This window comes from Ixodes scapularis, unplaced genomic scaffold (assembly GCF_016920785.2).
Source record: "Ixodes scapularis isolate PalLabHiFi unplaced genomic scaffold, ASM1692078v2 PGA_scaffold2__306_contigs__length_199485367, whole genome shotgun sequence".
NCBI classification, from domain to species: Eukaryota; Metazoa; Arthropoda; class Arachnida; order Ixodida; family Ixodidae; genus Ixodes; species Ixodes scapularis.
In genome coordinates this window covers 140152690-140167715 of record NW_024609857.1, presented here as the reverse complement: position 1 = coordinate 140167715, position 15026 = coordinate 140152690, and the positions used below count along the sequence as shown (strand labels likewise).

At 49.4% G+C, this 15026-nt stretch overlaps 1 protein-coding gene across 2 annotated transcripts; it reads right to left on the bottom strand.

The window, feature by feature from the left end:
• Nucleotides 1-4957: 4957 nt before the first annotated feature.
• On the bottom strand, nucleotides 4958-14852 carry LOC120843872 (zinc finger protein 2 homolog). 2 transcript variants are annotated; one of them, XM_042292039.1, is made up of 3 exons: nucleotides 14168-14852; nucleotides 11787-11822; nucleotides 4958-8475 (listed from the first exon to the last, which is right to left on the bottom strand). In XM_042292039.1, the coding sequence occupies exons 1-3, from the start codon at nucleotides 14844-14846 to the stop codon at nucleotides 7319-7321; spliced, it is 1872 nt and encodes a 623-aa protein (XP_042147973.1). In that variant the 5' UTR covers nucleotides 14847-14852; the 3' UTR covers nucleotides 4958-7318. The 2 variants fall into 2 exon arrangements, with proteins under 2 accessions (XP_042147973.1, XP_040071262.2); XM_040215328.3 differs by lacking the exon at nucleotides 11787-11822.
• Nucleotides 14853-15026: the final 174 nt, after the last annotated feature.

The window sequence follows — 15026 nt, the reverse complement described above, 5'->3', positions numbered from 1 at the left end:
AAATCAAATGAGCAGTTTTGTTCACCTTGAGCAACAGACTGAGAATAAAATGAGAATAAAATGGCGATGGTAGCCCACTAATCGGAGAGTGTCTCTACCAGACACCTTGCATGAGGTTACAGTGGCGAGTTTTTTGCTCAATATTTGAAAGGCAATATAGACATTATTCAGAGGAGGGCCATTGCCCCTTTCGTTCTAGGTTGTTCTCCACTCGACATATTCCTAGTACTGGATATCCAGAACTTAAAGCCTATAAAATGGAAATAGAACATTGTACTTCCAGGTCGAAAAGTTTTTGTTATCCTGTGTAAAAAAAAAGCTTGAGGTATACCTAAGCATTTCTTACGAGTTGGGAAAGCGAAAGCATGCAAGCCGCTCGTCCGCTCCCTTTGTCGTCTGCTGCGTACTAGCGCATGCGCGCTTCGGGATCTCGGAGGCCATAGCGCAGCGACCAATGGGAGCCCCCGTCGACGCGTGGCAGCCAATGGAACCGAAGGCGCCGGAAGCCAGGAGCCGTTTTCGCGCTTCAAACTGATGACGTCAGCTCGATCTATGAGACAGTTAATGCTTTCGCATTAATATCATTCCACCCTCTATTTACACAAGGTAAACCCAGTTAGTTACCAAGTTATTAGACATGACTTTTTCTCCACAACGATTTATATCATATTCCTCAGTACTCTCCTATTATGTTAAACTGACATTCTCAACAAATTTCAGAAAGTCAACTTAATTTACACATTTTTGGCATGGAATGTTATAATGCAGATGCTTTTTGAAGTCCGAGATTGCTTGAGATCTTTCTAAACTTTACCCCCATTATTAAAAACCACCCTTTTCCTGGGATTTTAGCTTCTCTACAATGTCTCAAAATGCAAAAATGAACATTATCGATAAGTTTGCATCACTATGGTGCATCCATCAGGAATGCTCTGCCATATACTAGTAACGACGTATAGGCTCCCGACTTTTCAATTCAGTGTGAACAGCTTCTATGTTCCTTCTACAGTTGTTCATCAACATTGTTGCTCAAACCTAAATTATTTACGAACTCCATTTCCAGACATCATATAAATAGGGTGCCTGAAGTCACCAGGCTCAATCTAAAATGGACCGTAAAAATAGATGCCTGCACATAGCAAGGTAAACTTTTCGTCAGAGGTGTATTTCACTCGTCTTTTTTTCTTGTAAAATTACAAAGCGTAGCTTCCTTTTTGTAAAAAATAGGGCCAAGAAACTTGCTTAGGTCAACAAAGGGCGGTGATGCAGATGACCAAGTTGAGTGGCGGTGCACGTTTGGAGCTTGTATCGATAGATGGCGCTACCTCTTTATCGATACTGCTCGTGACCACCGTGGTTTATTCAAATGAACATCCTTCCGTAACGTGAATATGTCTATGTGTAGCTTTTGTCATTCACAGAGCATTTTAACCATACCAAATGGAAGTGCATTGTTAAAAGGATGTTGAAAGAAACCTTAATGCATATGATGGCGACAGCAGGCAGCTGTTCAAGGAGAGTCTGAAACCACCAACATGAAGATGCAAATATCAGTCCTGTCTTACCTTCTTTTGGCAATTGTCTCTGGTGCTGTAACTAGCAGAGGTCGGCATTTTAGGTTGCCCTCCCTCACCCTCACAGCTACACTCACCTAAGCCCCTCACTCACCCTCACCCTCACAGCTACACTCACCTTCAGCCCCTCACTCACCCTCACAGTCACAGTCACCTTCAGCCCTTCAGTCACCCTCACTGAACCTCACGGCCCTCACGCAGTCACCACCCTCACGCCCCTCACCGCCCTCACGCCCCTCACTCACTCATGGCCCTCACGCCACTCACCGCCCTCACGCCACTCACCGCCCTCACGCCACTCACCGCCCTCACGCACTCATAGCCCTCACTGCCCTCACGCCACTCACCGCCCTCACGCCACTCACCGCCCTCACGCCACTCACCGCCCTCACGCCACTCACCACCCTCACGCCCACTCACTGCCCTCGCGCCCACTCACCGCCCTCACGCCACTCACTGCCCTCGCGCCACTCACCGCCCTCTCGCCCACTCACCGCCCTCATGCCACTCACCGCCCTTACGGCCCTCACGCACTCATAGCCCTCACGCTACTCACCGCCCTCACTGCGCTCACGCCACTCACCGCCCTCACGCCCACTCACTGCCCTCACGCCCACTCACTGCCCTCACGCCACTCACGGCCCTCACGCGCCTCACCGCCCTCACACACGCACGGCCCTCACGCTACTCACCGCCCTCACGCCACTCATCGCCCTCACGCCACTCACCGCCCTCACGCCCACTCACCGCCCTCACGCCCACTCATCGCCCTCACGCCACTCACTGCCCTCACGCCCACTCACCGCCCTCACGCCACTCACCGCCCTCACGCCACTCACTGCCCTCACGCCACTCACCGCCCTTGCGGCCCTCACACCCCTCACGCACGATGGCCCTCACGCCACTCAGGCCAGCTTCAGAGAGGGCAAATTCGCCCAGAAACCTGACGTCACAACACCAGCAACACGGGCCGCCCGCGATCACACGCAGCAACCAATTGCTGCAATTTGCCATCGTCATAATAAAATTTTATTTTTCTTGCACTATTTAGACACAATTACACGTTATAAACATGTTTTTATGCATTTAAATCTCGTTAGGAATACTAATGCACCTTTCTGAAACAGTTTATTAAAAAAAAGAAACGATCGATTTCAAACCAGAACCAAGTCTTTCGGTGTCATCATCACCGGCACGAGGTATCACATGAAAATTTTGCGTCCCTGATTGGATGCAGCCGCTTCAAACGCATTCAAATTGCTCCGAGTTGCTTGCTTATTCTGAGCCGCACCTGATCTCAGCAATTCGTGTCGATCTAGGGAAAACTAGAGAACAACCCGCCATTAACACCAAAATTGCTGAGAAAGATGCTCGATCTGAAGGGGGCCTCACGCACTCGCGCACTCATGGCCCTCACACACCTCATGCGCTGACCACCCTCACGCCTCTCATGCCACTCGCTGCCCTCACCACACTCATGGCCCTCACACCCCTCACGCACTCACCGCCCTCACACCACTCACGCACTCATAGCCCTCACTGCCCTCACGCCACTCACCGCCCTCACGCCACTCACCGCCCTCACGCCCACTCACTGCCCTCGCGCCCACTCACCGCCCTCACGCCACTCACCGCCCTCACGCCACTCACCGCCCTCTCGCCCACTCACCGCCCTCACGCCACTCACCGCCCTTACGGCCCTCACGCACTCATAGCCCTCATGCTACTCACCGCCCTCACTGCCCTCACGCCACTCACCGCATCCCACGCCCATTCACTGCCCTCACGCCAACTCACTGCCCTCACGCCACTCACGGCCCTCACGCGCCTCACCGCCCTCACACACGCACGGCCTTCACGCTACTCACGGCCCTCACGCCACTCACCGCCCTCACGCCACTCACCGCCCTCACGCCACTCACCGCCCTCACGCCCACTCATTGCCCTCACGCCACTCACTGCCCTCACGCCACTCACGCCTACTCACCGCCCTCACGCCACTCACCGCCCTCACGCCACTCACCGCCCTTGCGGCCCTCACACCCCTCACGCACGATGGCCCTCACGCCACTCAGGCCAGCTTCAGAGAGGGCAAATTCGCCCAGAAACCTGACGTCACAACACCAGCAACACGGGCCGCCCGCGATCACACGCAGCAACCAATTGCTGCAATTTGCCATCGTCATAATAAAATTTTATTTTTCTTGCACTATTTAGACACAATTACGCGTTATAAACATGTTTTTATGCATTTACATCTCGTTAGGAATACTAATGCACCTTTCTGAAACAGTTTATTAAAAAAAAGAAACGATTGATTTCAAACCAGAACCAAATCTTTCGGTGTCATCATCACCGGCACGAGGTATCACATGAAAATTTTGCGTCCCTGATTGGATGCAGCCGCTTCAAACGCATTCAAATTGCTCCAAGTTGCTTGCTTATTCTGAGCCGCACCTGATCTCAGCAATTCGTGTCGATCTAGGGAAAACTAGAGAACAACCCGCCATTAACACCAAAATTGCTGAGAAAGATGCTCGATCTGAAGGGGGCCTCACGCACTCACGGCCCTCACACACCTCATGCGCTGACCACCCTCACGGCCCTCACGCCTCTCATGCCACTCGCTGCCCTCACCGCACTCATGGCCCTCACACCCCTCACGCACTCACCGCCCTCACACCACTCACGCACTCATGGCCCTCACGCCACTCACCGCCCTCACGCACGCATGGCCCTCATACCCCTTACCGCCCTCATGGCCCTCACCGCCCTCACAGCCCTCACGGCCCTCACCCCCCTCACGGCCCTCACAGTCCTCGCGGCCCTCACTCACCCTCACACTCATGAATTTTCCTGGTTCAGAAACTCGCTCACCCTCACCTCACCTGTGAAGATGAGGGTGAGTGAGGGCCCTCATGAGTGAGGTTTGCCGAGGTATGGTAACTAGTGTTATGATGTCGGGTGAACAAGCGAAGCCTTCATCTCCCAGAAAAAGACCGCTCTCCTGAGACCTGATCGCTGTCAACATATGCCTTAAAACCCAGTTTACAAAAAAACAATGCCGCCATCAACTGACCTGGTCACCGTGCCAAATTGCTGGATGAGCAGCTGGTGGCCCAACATTGTCTGCACATTACAAATGAGATCTACATGTTCTACTGTTGGTACTGCATAGGTATGTGTGTGCAGTCAACCACACAAATGACACTTTGAAATGGCTTGTCAAATTCTTCTGTAATGAAACTGCTTTTATTTTTGGTGATGGGGTAAAGAAGGTATAACTCCGCATACATCAAAGTGATACCACCAGTGGATCCCTTGATGATCGTAGAGGTTGTCAATTTATGAACATCCAGAGGTCGCTCAGACTAGTTTTTTTGTTATTCCTGCCAATAGAGAACAGCCATGAGCTCGTTTGCAAGTGGTAACAGGCAGATCTGGTGTTCACTGTAGATAATGCAGTTCTCTACCTAGCTGAACAGACAGCAGCGATAAATGCGAAGACTGCTACTAGTTCATCACATTGTGTCGACGAGAGCAATAGTCTTTTTGCACCACCTGCCACAGCCTGCCCCAATACAGTGCTGAACAAATCTCGCATCATAGTTGTTTTGATTTGTTGTCGCCACGAAGGAAAGGTATAAACACAAATATCTCCACAAGGTGCGATCGCCAGAAAAGTTAAAATTGTAGAGCGACAGTTTTCTGAAGCTAAAATTCTCACCTCAAGACAAGGGAACTTGAATGCAAATTGTCCCAAGGGTCTAAAAACAAACAAAATGACATTTTTCGCCGTTTTATTATTTAAACGAGTTGTTCGCCGCAATCTGACGCGAACGGCAGAAATGTACTGAATGAAATGTGTTGAAAGTAAAAATAAACAAGGTTGTAAATAGCAATACGTTACAGATATGCACAAATACATACGAATAAGCACGTTGATGGAAAAACCAACGGGAAGACTGACGTGAGCCCCACAGCTGCATACCATCCCGGGTTAAGCTTAACACGCACTCTCAGTGGAGAGCTAATTTGAAAAAAGGAGTCTATAAACACTTCACATGACAATAGTTTGCATCCTTGTCATTATCAAAAGTCATTCTGTCGACACTTTCATGCTGTTGCAGCGTAAAACATTTATTACAACCACTTTTGTCCACCACGTTGATCGCCACAAACCATTCGCCGTGTTTTAAATCCAGGATTAAAAAAATACAGGATGATCCAGTGGTGGATTAAGGAATGCGTTAGCATGACCCTTGGAAACGCCACACAAGTTCCCCTTTGGGAAACGCTAACACTGACCCCTTCACTTTTCTCTTTTGCTTCCTCTATTTTTCGCTGCCACTTTTTGGCCTCGTTACGGGGTCAGTGTTAGCGTTTCCCAAAGGGGGACGTATGTGGTGTTTCCTGACGGTCATGCTAACGAATTCCTTAAGAATCCACCAATGGATCTTAATGTAAATTTTTCCACCCATTTTCTGTACTCTGCTTGTCCATAGTATGTTGACGCCCTTGGGTACTACGGTCATCCATGTCGCCCGTGAAAGCAACCATATCCATATCACTCGTGAAGGGAACCGCATCCACTGTTTTACCTACAAACAGACATCACAGCCCACGCGCCACTACTATGAAAACCCAGAGGAGGAAAACTTTATTCAAAAACTGAAGTCCAAGCCATCTTAATTTTCTGTGCTGGAGGGAAAACCCAGAGCGGAGAACAACCAGCGATGGCAGAGCGGCAACTGAGCACGCCTGCATTCCACCGCACTGCAAGGCAACACCTTATAGATAACAATGCTGTAGTGCTAGATGAGATGGTCACCAGAGATGGCTAACCCTGGACACAAATTGGATACGACGATTGCATCAACGTTCGGCTCAAACCTGACTCGAAACGCAGCACTCGTTTGCAATCTGTGTCGAACGTTGGCCTTCTCTGATGACGCTATCACATTCAGCACTACAGCTTTGCTATCTCGGAGGTGTTGCGTGGTGCCTCCGCCTCTCTGGCTCCGTGCCAGCTGTCCGCATGACTTAACCGAAAACGAAGGGGCTCGTTTTGACGAAAACCCGGCAGTGTCTGTCAGTTTGTCAGCGCCGGGGAGAGAGGGAGGGGTTGACGCATGCTGATGTCAGCACTTCAGACCAATGGGAGCGTCGCATGTGTCGTCCTCTCCCCCTCCTTCTCCCTCTCTTCCCGACGTTCGCACACAAAAGACGTCGTTGGGTTTTCGTCAAAACGAGCGTTCTAATGCTAACGCATTAAAACAACCAAAAGCGAAGCGCCTAATGTTGAGCACTTATGATAGGCATGGTTTAGTGACAGGTTGAGCGATAAGCAATTTCGGTGCAAGAGAACGAAACCGAAACTGAGCTTAGGTTTTCGAGGATTTGCGCTCAGCGGTCTTGGTACAGCCGGCACTTAGAATGCAAATTGAGTAGACAAACTGGGATTGAGATCTGTTTTCACCAGCACATGGAGGGGACTTGTTCTTAATTTCCGGGTCTCGTGTAAAAAAACGTTAGTGCCAACTGTGGCCTTGAACGTTTTGTATTGCTCTGTGCCTATGCAAGATAGCAATGATTATGAACTTAGGTCAGCCGCTACACCCAATGTCTATATGGGACATTTCTGTTAGGAGCCACACCGTGATGCCACTGTCCTGTCGCATGCTCCCAATACCCAGGCTGTTCCTTTTTCGTACGTATCACTCCCCTCTGCTCGGGTCGGCTGACTATGGCAAGTGATCAGATGTGCCATTGTACGACATTGTATGATGCGCTCGAGTGTGCTGCTTCAGGTTCGCACGCACGCTAAAGGCTTTGGGACACTGGTCGCATTTAAAAGGCCTCTCACCCGTGTGCGTTTTCATGTGATCCGTCAGGGTCCCAGGCGCACCAAAAGCTTTGAAACATTTCTTGCATTTGTAAGGTCTCTCACCCGTGTGCGTCCGAATGTGCTGTTTCAGTGTCCCAAGTGCACAAAAGGCTTTGGGACATTTGTCGCATTTGTAAGGTCTCTCACCCGTGTGAATTCGAATGTGCTTCGTCAGGCTCCCACATGCCTTAAAGGCTTTGGAACATTTCTCGCATTTGTAAGGTTTCTCGCCACTGTGAATTCGAATGTGCTTGGTCAGGGTGCCACGTGTACTAAAGGCTTCAGGACATAGCTCGCATTGGAAAGGCCTAGTGCCCACGTGCGTTTGAAGGTGCTGCGTCAGGTTCCCGTACACAGTAAACGCTTTAGGACATTGATGGCATTTGTAAGGCCTTTCGCCCGTGTGTATTAACATGTGCCGCTTCAGTCTCGCTTTCTCATGAAAGGCTTTGTGACATTGCTCGCATTTGTGGGGCCTCTCGCGTGAGTGTGATCGCATGTGGGACGTAAGAAGGGAAATATGAGTAAATTCCTTGGAACAATACATGCACTTCAAAGTTCTCGCCCCCGTATGTGTTCGCACGTGGCGCATCAAGTTTGCACGCGATCTATAGGCTTTGGGACATTGCTCGCATTTGAATGACTTCCCGCCTGTGTGTCTTCGAATGTGGGCTATACACTCTACGCCTTGGGCGAATACCTTCGGGCAGCTGGCACATTTGAAAGGCTTATTCCAAGTAAAGGCTTGGAAACATTGCTTACACCTGAAAGGCTTTTCACATGTGCGCAATGGAATGTGATCAATCGGTTGACAGTCAAGAAATCTTTGTCGCTCAGTGTGACATCTTAAATCTTCCGCCTTGGAAGACGACTCTGGGCAGTGCTGGCACTCGAGTTGTTGTTCGTCACCATGGACAACCAGGTGACCGAGGAGTTCACGCTGATCCTTGGTGGCATGTGTGCAGAAACAGCACTTGAAGAGGATCTCTGTCTTCGAGCATGCACCTCCATCACCTACACAAATAGACATCACCATGTATATTATGAAAGACAAAGGACACAAACAACCGCAATTAAATGGCTATAGACACAATTTTACACATTAATGAGTGTGTGTGAATGTCTGGTCATCAAACTGCCCGACACCTTTTTGTACAGGAAACGTGCACCTAGACACGCCGGTTCATCTATACCGACATGGCTCAAACGACAAGTGAGCACACGTTTGATAAGAAAGTATGTTCACCTGGCCGGCTTTCTGCTCTAAATCACCGTTCATATGGTCAACACTAATAAAAGGAGCACACTCGTGCTCTTGTAGCTGCGCTGGCCATAGACAACAGACAATTGTCAGATGGGAACTTCCCCCAAGTAAGATTTCACAGGTGTGCATTCTTGTTACAGTAGGCACTGTGGAAACAGAGGTACGATTGTCATTTCAATCCACCATTCTTTTGGTTCAAGGCCTGTCCCACAGATTCGTCCATGATATGTCTAGCAAATAAATCATGCAGCCAGTTCGCACGTTTTGACTTAACAATGAGCTGTAATGTCAAAGTTGCTGCAAGCATCTGACATTGCACTAGCTGCCATCTGGCTCTGTGTTTCAGTATGTTTCGAATCTTGCTGCCAGATGGCGGCACTGAATTGAACTTCCTGAGTGGCCTCTAATATCACAAGTGGACTTTTGTATCTTTTGATCCACGTAACATCACGTCCTTGAACTTTCGCATTTTATCTCCACCGCTAGCATTACATCCTCACGTAAGTCAGCTTTCGTTGACGCATAATTTACTTATAGTACGTGCTGAAAAACCGGGTTTCAATTTCTCGATGCTACCCAATAGATAAAATATCAAGTCCTTCTAAGGCCTCATTCACACAGCCGGCGTCTCTCCCATCCCGGCACCGTCACGGGAGCATGCCGGGGCAGGGACGCGACGGCAGGGTGTTTGAACAGGCCGCGCAAGCAAAGCGACAGCGGCCGCGACGGCAGGATTGGATTGGCACGAGTGGCACGCGGCGATTCCTTCCGTGTGGATGCCGCAGAATGGACGCTAAGCCTGATTCGTATGACGAGATTTCGCTCGCAATTTTCAGTTGCAACGCCACTCGGGCTGCAAAAGCATGAACCGTAGCTGAGATGGTCTACGTCGATACTGAAAATCGCAAGCAGAATCGGACCAAGTGAATCAGGCATAACAAGTCAGTGATGACCACTGGTAACACGATCAACATCTCCTTGTTTCTACTGTTTACATCGAGCCTGCTTACCAACCTTTAATCCCTGCACTTACTTCTTATCGCAAGTACCGGGCCAGCATTTGGCCTACGGGCCGGTGTCGTCTAAAAGAGCAGACGACAAACAGAAACATTTGAAAGAGCAGACGACAGTTCGAACGATCAGGCGGCCATTTGAACTTGAAGACACACTGAACGTAGTCCGCAGGTAATTTGTACGACTCAATGGTTTTCCGGCGTTCATGTTGCAACAAAAGAAATAAATCTAATAACCACAAGTATCCGTGAATTCAACCAAAAGTGCTCTGCCCAAGCAATCCTGGTTCGACGGCGTCTGGTTTTCCCTTTTCACGGCACATATCCACGTTCTCGGACGAAACGAGCACATGAAAACTGACCTTCAAATTTTTCTCGACTCTTTTTGTACAGTCCCAGTCGCGGCTTTTGACGAGAAGGCAGGTTTTTGTCTTGTTCTTTTTAAAACAACGCAAAAATACACGTTTCACATGGGGACTTCTGCCCACAGCCCGACCGGAAGTGCGCCCGACGCGCCACCACCGTGCCGTGACGTAACAGAGATGAGTCTGTGTATAATCTTCTGGGAGGAGAATAGCGACGTCTGTGCATATCCGGGAGGCACAAAGGAGGATCCTGATAACAGGGGAGCTCCTTCGTCCCCTTTTCTCTGGAGGTCATCGGAAATGACATCATGTGGCTTGCACATGTAGTCATTTCCGATGACCTCCAGAGAAAAGGGGGAAAAAGGAGCTCCCCTCTTATCAGGAGCCTCCCAGATTTGCACAGGCGTCGCTATTCTCCTCCCAGAGGATTATAGAAGATTAACCCGTCACTCAAAATTCTTACAAAAACAGCTTCCCTCTCCCCCTTTTATATGGTGTTCAGAAGTATGTGATGCGACGTCAGTGCAAGGAGCCTATAGCTAGCGCTACCGTCCGTCACAAGGGGAAAAGGATTCTAGATAACAGAAAAAATAAAACACAAAGAGGACGAAACATAGACGAGTGTTTCGTCCTCTGTTTTATTATTTCTGTTACCTAGTATATTTTACCAACACGCTCGTTAGGAATATAGAAAATAATTGTAGCTGGGCACTGCTTAAAAAATCTTTTCAGTCGTTTTTTTTTTTGTTCTGTTTTCTTATCAACTGTTGATTTCTTTTTGCGGTCTCTCACGTCTTGAACCCAGCATCTCAGTAATTCGAAACGGATAGTTTGTGAGCTCGGTGTGTCCTGGCTACTATGGTTTTCTTTTCGATCCCCACTATGACCACATAATGCTGAGCGCAAGCTCACCTGCTTCTTGCGCTGGGGTTGCAATGATGTCAGAACACCAAACTCTTATTGGCTGATTGAAAAAAAAAAAAAAAAAAAAATAGTGGGTAGACCTTGAGGCGTCTAGCATTGAGGTCTACCCACTATCCTCTCAATCAAAGCCAATCAAAGCTCGGCGTCGTTCTGACGTCACCGCAACTGCTGTGCAAGAAGCAGACGGACCTGCTCTTCGCATTGGCATAGGGTGGTGTTTGCAGCAAGACGTCGAGTTCACCAAACAAAATTAAGAGTATATTTGTCTCGCTGACCCCGTCTCCGTAACAAGGCTAAGACGACTACAATATTTTCTTTTTGTAGTACTTTTAACGCAGATGGCGACGAATCAAACACACTTTTCTTGTTAGCGGCTGGGATCTATAAAGTTTCATTTTTGTTTATATGAATTATTGGTGGAAGCCAATGGTTTAGCGACCAAGTCTAGGATTTAACGGATGCCTAGTGCCTAGTGCCAGGGCCTAGTGTTTGTTTTTACGCTATGTAGAGAGCAAGTTTCATTTTTGAGTGCCACAACCGTTTTGCAGTAGCTGATAGCACAAAATATATACCAGAAAATCCTGAGAGATGCTCCAACCCCGAAAGATAACCCGCCCCCTATTTTTGGCACGGATTGCTTTTTCTTTAAAAATACCAAAATATAGCCCACTTATAGTCATTGCAGGGCCCTGGCCCACGGAGACCTCGGCTGAAATGGTAGTACTTAGCTACGGCGGGAGATGAGCGAAAATTGCTGACTGGAAAGGACAGTCGTCTTCAGTTCATCGCCCCTCCCTGCAATTACAAGTTTCGCATGTCAAAAAAATATAAAAGTAGCATTTTTTCAACTGTTTTTTTATTGCACACCGAAAGTTAGCGCACTCCTTATTTTCACCCCATTTCAGGTCTTTCGGGATATTACGGAAGTCACTAGCAAGTCGATAAGATCAAGCATTAGCACAGCATATGCCTCTCATGCTGCCTGTGATTAGAGTGTATTATAGATCATTTTCTGTAGCATGACCATCTTTGTTTTTGCTACGAACGTTAGCTACTGTCAAAGTTTGTAATTGAAAGCATGCATGTGGCGTTGCATTAAGCGCTCTGTGCTCAAACAAGTCAAGCATATATTAGCGCTCGCTTATATAGTGATTTTGAAGACGGACATGCATACAACGCAATGTTTCTGTTTGCATGGTACTGCCTCATTCACTGTGCATAGAATGCATGCTTTCTTATATTAGTGGCAAGTTTTGAGGAAGCTTGAAATTTTGAAAGTAAACACCTTTGACACAAATATGTCTGGTTTGGGGAAACAATACAAAACAAAGAAATGTCAAACCAAAAGCTCAGAAACAATCAGTTCCTAACATTGTGCTGCACAGAGACGTGGACTCTATGCCGTCCTTACGCCGCTGCGTTTATTTGGGCAACAACTGTACGCCACTGACGCTGTCACAGCGAACGCCAAAACTGACCCGCAACGACAGGCACGGCTTAAATTTAATTACGCCGAACCGTTTACCAATCAACCGGGAAACGCAAGGTGCGATTTTGGCTTCGTTCAAGTTCAGGTTCCATAACAAACGTTCAATATCGGTTTCCATCTTCTTCGGTTCGGTCATAAACAGTAATTTTGATCAGGTTTTCGGTTCTGAATCGGTTCGACACCCTGGCCCTAACCCGGTTCCGAGATTCATTTTAAAGGCTCTCGACTGCGTCGCTTATGCAACCATGCAACTATATTTCGTTTCAACTGAAGTACAGACAGACAATGCTACAAGCGCGAGCATGTGGCCCTGAACGGCGCCTGCACTGCATGACCGCGCGTGCTTGGCAGGACGCTGACAGCCCGGACATCGTGCTTGTAACATCGGTTGCGGCAGCCGTGGCTACTGCACGCCACACCAGAGGTCGGCATTTTAGGTTGCCCTCACTCACCCACACAGCTACACTCACCCTGAACCCCTCACTCACACTCACCCTCTTAGCTACGCTCACCCTAGCCCCTCACTCACCCTCACTGAACCTCACAGCTCTCACGCCACCCACCGCCCTCACGCCACTCACAGCCCTCACGCCCCCCACGCACTCATGGCCCTCACGCCACTCACCGCCCTCACGCCACTCACCGCCCTCATGGGCATCGCGCCACTCATGGCCCTTACGGACTCATGGCCCTCACGCCACCCACCGCCCTCACACCCTTCACGCACTCACCGCCCTCACGCCACTCAGGCCCGCTTGAGACGGAGCAATTTCGCCCAGAAACTTGATGTCGCAACACCAGCAACACGGGCCACCCGCCTTAACACGCAGCAACAAACTGCTGCAATTTGCCATCATCATGAAATTTTATTTTTCTTGCACTATTTAGACAAACAATTGCGGGTTATAAACGTGTTTTTATGGGTTTAAATCTCCTTGAGAATACTAATGCATTTTTCTGAAACAGTTTATTTCCAAAAACTATCAATTTCAAACCAGAACTAAGTCTTTTGTTGTCTTTATCACCGGCACGAGGTATCACGTGAAAATATCGCGTCCCTGATTGGATGCAGCCGCTTCAAATGTCTTCGAATTGCTCCGAGTTGCTCACTTGTTTCGAGCCGGACACAATCTCAGCAATTCGTGTCGATCTAGCGAGAGCTAGAGAACAACCCGCCAGCAACGCCAAAACTGCTGAGAAAGTTGGTCCGTCTGAAGGGGGCCACATACTCACCGCCCTTCACGCCCCTCACGCACTCACCGCCCTCACGCACTCATACACCTCACGGCCCTCATGCCACTCACCTCCCTCACGCACTCATGGCCCTCACACAGCTACCGCCCTCACGCACTCATCGCCCCTCATGCACTCATGGTCCTCACACCCCTCACGCACTCACCGCCCTCATGGCCCTCACGGTCCTCATTCACCCTCACACTCATGAATTTTCCTTGTTGGGAAACTCACTCACCCTCACCTCACCTGTGAAGATAAGGGTGAGTGAGGGCCCTCATGAGTGAGGTTTGCCGAGGTATGTCCCACATACCCCGGAATGGATGAGGTGACCTCCCAACGTAGGGAACTCGAACCACAGCCTATGACACATGCCCGAAAGCACCGCGGCTAAGTCTCAGACTCTTGTCGGCCTTACCAGCCTGGCGTGGAACTTCTGGTTTGGCTTGAAGCTTTTGTCGCGATTTCCTGCGTTCGCGATACGCTTTGCAGTTTTCGGCTCTCCGCTTCTTCATCTCATCGGTCATCCGTTGCCGATACGCTTTGGCTTTCTCCGCTCTCCGCTGCTTCATTTCATCGGTCATCCCTTGACGATATGCCTTCAAGTACTCGTATCTCTGCTTCTTGACCTCTTCACTCGCCTCTTGCTGTTTCTTACGTGAACGACGCTTGCGTTGTCGCTGTGCGGCTGTCTTTTTAACACCAGTAGCAATAGCACCATCAACACCCGACGTTGTAGTCTGCTTCCCCGGCACTGTAGTCGCTGTAGTCACGGAAGACATGGCGAGAACAGGGGTCGAAGTGCACGATGTATGTGCTGTGCACCGCAGTTCGGTGCACAACCGGCGGTGCACAACCTCTTCGTACGGTAGTACGGTCGGTACGGTCTCGGCGGCGCCGCCGAAGGATTTGGAGCCACCGCATGCCGGGACACCGGCGCCCAGACGCAAAATAATCGGCGGCGCCACCGCCGACGTCGTGCGGAGCACGAGAGTCGTCGAATGCAAGGCCTTTTTATCGATCTGTTGGTTGGACGTAATAATCTTCTCATACCGCTGACTCGAAACATGAAATTGGATCGTGAAGCTAATCTGCATCCAGTTATAATTCAGCCTCTGTCGCACTTACCATCAAGATTGCAATCACAACTGCTTTATCCTTGAGAAACCGAAACTGACGTAAACATTTCAGAGCTATTTTGAAAATTAAACGCAGGTGGCGCCACGCGCCCCGACCCCTGAATATCGGCGGCGGCGGCGCTGTGAACACTTCGCCGC